We start from the raw sequence: 5,032 nt of genomic DNA on the forward strand, positions 1-5,032 counted from the left end.
TGGCTGTAGGAAGTTAGCTAACTTCCTAAAGAGCTCTAGGAAGTTAAGCTAACTTCCGACAAAAAAAAAATCGAGAGTCAAACTTCCGACGGGATAGCTTTATTTCTGAGAGTTTCGCTAACTTCCTAGAATTTAGGGCTAGCTTCCTAGAGTTTAGGCTCTAGTAAGTTCACTATTTAGGCGTAGTGCTCACTACCTCTTCTCGCCCCCTCCCCTCTCTGTTTCGGGCCCCTATTATAATTAGCAAGAGAAAATATAAAGTTTACAATTGCTTGTGATAAAAAAAGCATCTACGTCGGTGGTCATATATTCGCATAAATACTGTTTTCATGTGAGGGTTATGCTCTAACATTTTATCGAAGTTTATGTGTCGTCGTAATGCATGGATATTGTAGTAGTTTGACGGTAAACTTGGTTCGGCTACGTGGAACTGCTCCCACCATCAACATTTGCTTTGCATACAACACAGGTCACAATCTCAGCTACTCTCCTTCACAACAGGTCACATGAGTGTAAATGATGACAGGTCACATGGGTGTAAATGATGGTACAATGCATTTGATACAGTTGCACGACGAATCCCCATACGAAATTAGGGATCACGCCAATCTCTCTTGTCCTGCTTCACATCCCTGTAACTGTAAGGAATCGTCTATTACAGTGTACACACAACCATACTGCACCGCTACTGAATCCCCGACACATACCGTCCTAAAAGTCTGCAGGTACATCAATGTATCAGGTGTTCATGGACACACACACACTGAACCATGCACGGGGGGGTTTGTTCATGCTGTCCCGTTGCGCTTGTCCTTCCTCCACTCCCATGGTTTCTGTGGCTTCGACGCCGCCCACAGGCCCTTCCGGCCGGTCTGCGCTTGTTTCTCCCACTGTTGGTTAAAGAAGAAGGGCATTTCTATTTCAGATATCATACAATGCATTGGACCCTTATTTCAGGCCAGGGTATAGTTCGTAAGGTGTACGGTGTTTTTTCTCTTTTGTCCAGTCAAGTGATTGGCATATCTGTGTGGCGTCAAACGAGCGCTAGTCTAACCTTGGCCAGCTCCGGGCGTTGATCGTAGGCGGTGTAGTGCCACGCGAAACCCTTCTTCAGCATTTGCTCCTGTGCATATATAGAAAGCGATTTTAAAGCAAATGAATAATATATGTATCGCATGCATGACTACTAGTGAAATTAAAAGGCAATTTTAAAGAAGACACGCAATGCTTAGGGGGTGTTTGGTTTCTAGGGACTAATTTTTAGTCCCTACATTTTATTCCACTTTAGTTACAAAATTATCAAATATAGAAACTAAAACTCTATTTTAGTTTCTATATTTGTCAATTTATATACTAAAATGGAACAAAATGAAGGGACTAAACATTAGTTGGTTTCTAGGGACTAATTTTTAGTCCCTACATTTTATTCCATTTTAGTTCCAAAATTACTAAATATGGAAACTAAATCTCTATTTTAATTTCTATATTTGACAATTTATATACTAAAATAGAATAAAATGAAGGGACTAAACATTAGTCCCTTGAAACCAAACACCCCCTTATTACCTGCACAAATACCCCGTCGCAGTAGATGTCTCCGACGCATCTACCGTACCGGTCCTCGTCGTACACGTAGACCTTCAAGCTCTTCCCCTGGACAAGTTTGAGCAGCGCCTCCTTGGCTTCCTTGCCATACGGCATCGCGCTCTCGGGCGCATCGATCCCCCTGCACATGCACGCATGCCCAACTCTCTCTGCTTCAGGATTGATCTGATCTCACAGGAATAAATATGTAAAGGCACATGCTCCTTGACAGTGCTGTGAATATGGCCTGGGCTTTTCGAGCCAGCTCGAGCACGGCCTAAAAATAAAAGTCCAAAGCACGGCACGACACGAAATAATATGGGTCGGGCTAGCACGACTCGAAAGTGGGCTTAGGTCATGCCTCAATTTCCAGCCCGTCGGACCCCGGCACGGCCCGCATAGGTGGGCTACGCTTGGGTCGGCACGACCCAATTAAGCCCAATCAGTTTAATTTCGTTAATTTAGTAAGATATTGACTTTATATTATTGTTATATTTAGACTTTATGTGGTCAAATGATGCTAGAATTGTTTAATATCTTTAATTTAGTAAGCTATGAACTTTACATAATTGTAATATTTTGATTTTATGTGGTCAAATATACGAACCGAGTTTGGGCCGACATGGCTCAACGAAGGCACAACGTGGTTTAGGGCCGAGTTGGACCACTGTTTTTACACTTCGGGCTGGTACGACACGCCTAAAAGTTTTTTAGGTTTTACTGTCTCAAACCGTTTGGCACGAAGCATGATGGGCCTGGGCCGGCCCGGCCCAATTCCCAGCACTACTCCCTGTCATTGGTAAATGTACTAAAATAGCTAGAGCGCGTGTCACAAATTTAACCTCAGCCTGATCCTGTACTTCTTCGCCAGCACCTCCTCGCCTCTCGCGTTAGGAACCGGCCTGCATCACGCAAGATCCAGAAACTAAATGTTTTGAGGTGTTCTAGAGATCAGAGAGAGAGAGAGATTAAAACATGAGAAGAGCGAAGGCAAGTAAGTCAGCAACGTGGATGATCACCTGTACCCTGCGTCGACTATGACCTTCTGCAGCGCGTCGGCCTTCTGGTAGTCCTTGGCAGCCCGCGCCCTGGCCCGCTCCGCCGCAGCCTTCTGCACCTCGCGGGGCACGCTGCCGGCCTCCCGCGGGTCCGCCGCGTCGACGTACACGTTCACCGTGTCGCCGTCGGCCACAGACTTGGGGTCAATCTGGCAAACCGGCGAGGACACTCGTTTCATTAACCCCGTGGACGCACGCGACGAGACGACGGAAAAACATTCAGGAAAACGGGAGCTGGCCGGCCGGCCGGCCGGATGTCTTACGGGGAGCGTGTGCAGCTCGAACTTGGCGCCCTGCTGGGCCTTCTTGGGCGGCGGGCGAGCGGCGGGCGCGCCTGCTGCTGCTGCCGCCGCGTTCGGATGCGGCAGGCCGTAGAAAGACAACAGGCCCTGCGCCAACACAAGCAAGACCCGATATTTTTATAGATGTTGAGCACCATATATATATTGTTTGGTTGGAGGAAGGAAGGAACGCGTGCGGTTGGGAGGAAGCTGGAGGTACCTCCACATCTGCTTTCTGATGGTTCTTGAGCGTCTGCACAACGAAGGCCGCGGCTTCCTCGGGCGTCTTCGGAGGCGGCCGGGCTTTCTTCCATGCCACCAGCAGCTTCTTGTACCTTACATGAGCGCAGAGAGTTTTTTAGTTTTACAAACCCGACGAGATGCGGGTGCTCACCCCTCGTCGGTTGTCGTCATGATGAAAACCATAATTCCGCAGCCAACTAGTACCAGCTACCGCGGTGGTTTTCCCGACTAATTTAGCAGTTAAATGACGCAATTTACTTCAACGACAAATAAATCAGCTGGCGACATTATATCAAGTACGGGAACTCATTAGGTTTTTTTTGTTATCAAAAGTTCTTCGGTTGTAAAGAAAGGAAGACGTAGAGTAGTGCCCTAATCTTGTAGTGCTAGACTACTAGTAGCTGCTCACTGTGACTGTGATGGCAGTGACGGAGTCTAGAGTCTACTGCCATCTGTCCTTCGTTATCGCCATAAATATAAAGCTTTGTTTCCTTTTTATTTTACTAGGGTGTAGACAAATATGTTACCACACGCTGCACTGAATTTATCTCACTGTCTCGTTCTACTATGGCCACAAAATTCAGAAGCTAAAGTTAATTACCACCGCTATGTTTTTCCATTAATTTTTAAGATAAAGTCCTCTTCTGAGCTCCACTCATCAAAAGCCCTCGCAACCACGACAGTTCGGTCGGACCGGTGCAAGGGAAATCAAGCGGAGAGAAATTGCGTACCAATTCGCCTGCGCTTTCTTGGAGGAGACGACGTGCCGGCTCAGCTCGTCCGGAACCTAAAAAAACACAGCACAGCACAGCAGAGCAGAGCACCACCAGGCACCAGATGAGCAAAACCGACACCGCACCGCGGCAGCGCCAAACGCGCAATCGGGGAATTGAGCTCGCGCGGCTCACCTGCGAGGTGCTCTGGAAGCTGAGGACGTCGCGGCCGAGCGCGGCGACGGCGGGGTGCGCGCCGTGGAGCCCGTGCTCCGACGACGAGGGCGCGCACAGGCCGCATAGGAACCGGTAGATGCTGTTCCCCATGGCTCTACGGTCTACAGTAGTAGGCTCTAGCTAGCGTCCCCAGGCTCGGCCACCGGCGCGACGCGACACGGGGCGACGAAGGCGAGATCCCGGTGGACTGCTGCGGTGCTGGGCTGTGGGCTCCGTCTGCAGGGTAATCCGCCCCGGGATTTGAAAGCTGCGGCGGCGGTCCTGTCCGTATGCCTGCCTGCCTGCCCGTGCGTGTGGATCTGCGCCGCGGCCGTTTTGAAGTTGGGAGCGGGCAGGATGGAAATGGAATCGCAGGGGCGTGGAGAGCTCGCTTCACGAGGAGGAGAAAGTGAAGGGGGGGAAGGGATCGAACGAGAAAGCTGTTGCGGCTGACCTGTCGTCTGTCGAGCCAAGGGCTCGTAGCGCGATCCGCGACGTGGAGGCGCGCGGTTGGCTGGTGGTGCCGCGGGCGCCCGGGCCGGTGGGGTGGTGGGGCCGGACGACCAGGCGCGCGCCGGATTTGTTGCGGGTACGGGGCGTGGCGTGCTCACGTGTGCTCGTTGACGCTGATTGCCAAGCACGCCAACGTGTCCTGGCGTCGGGAATTGCCTGCTTGCTACGGTTTCAGAATGCTTTCTTTGGCATTTCGTAGCAGAAAACAGTGCGCCACCTGAGCGCGGTAGAGCGAATCATTGGCGGCCAATACTGAAATAGCTTCGCGACACGTTTCCACCTGTGCAGCTGCAGCTTGTAGTTGTAGGAGTTCCGTCTCGAATTCTCTCTGAAAAATATAAGATCGTCTCCAACAACATATCTAAAATAGTGCCCTATAAATAAAAAAAAGAGGTATCAATTGAAGCGGGGTCTAAAAATATTC

At 50.0% G+C, this 5,032-nt stretch overlaps 1 protein-coding gene across 1 annotated transcript; it reads right to left on the reverse strand.

The window, feature by feature from the left end:
* Nucleotides 1-468: 468 nt before the first annotated feature.
* Nucleotides 469-4,515, reverse strand: LOC100281257 (uncharacterized). The gene is made up of 9 exons (NM_001367883.1): nt 4,075-4,515; nt 3,898-3,953; nt 3,144-3,258; nt 2,906-3,031; nt 2,604-2,791; nt 2,427-2,486; nt 1,567-1,726; nt 1,055-1,123; nt 469-890 (listed from the first exon to the last, which is right to left on the reverse strand). The coding sequence occupies exons 1-9, from the start codon at nt 4,204-4,206 to the stop codon at nt 789-791; spliced, it is 1,008 nt and encodes a 335-aa protein (NP_001354812.1). The 5' UTR covers nt 4,207-4,515; the 3' UTR covers nt 469-788.
* Between the last annotated feature and the right edge of the window lie 517 nt (nt 4,516-5,032).

Source organism: Zea mays, chromosome 3, assembly GCF_902167145.1.
Source record: "Zea mays cultivar B73 chromosome 3, Zm-B73-REFERENCE-NAM-5.0, whole genome shotgun sequence".
Taxonomy (NCBI): domain Eukaryota; kingdom Viridiplantae; phylum Streptophyta; class Magnoliopsida; order Poales; family Poaceae; genus Zea; species Zea mays.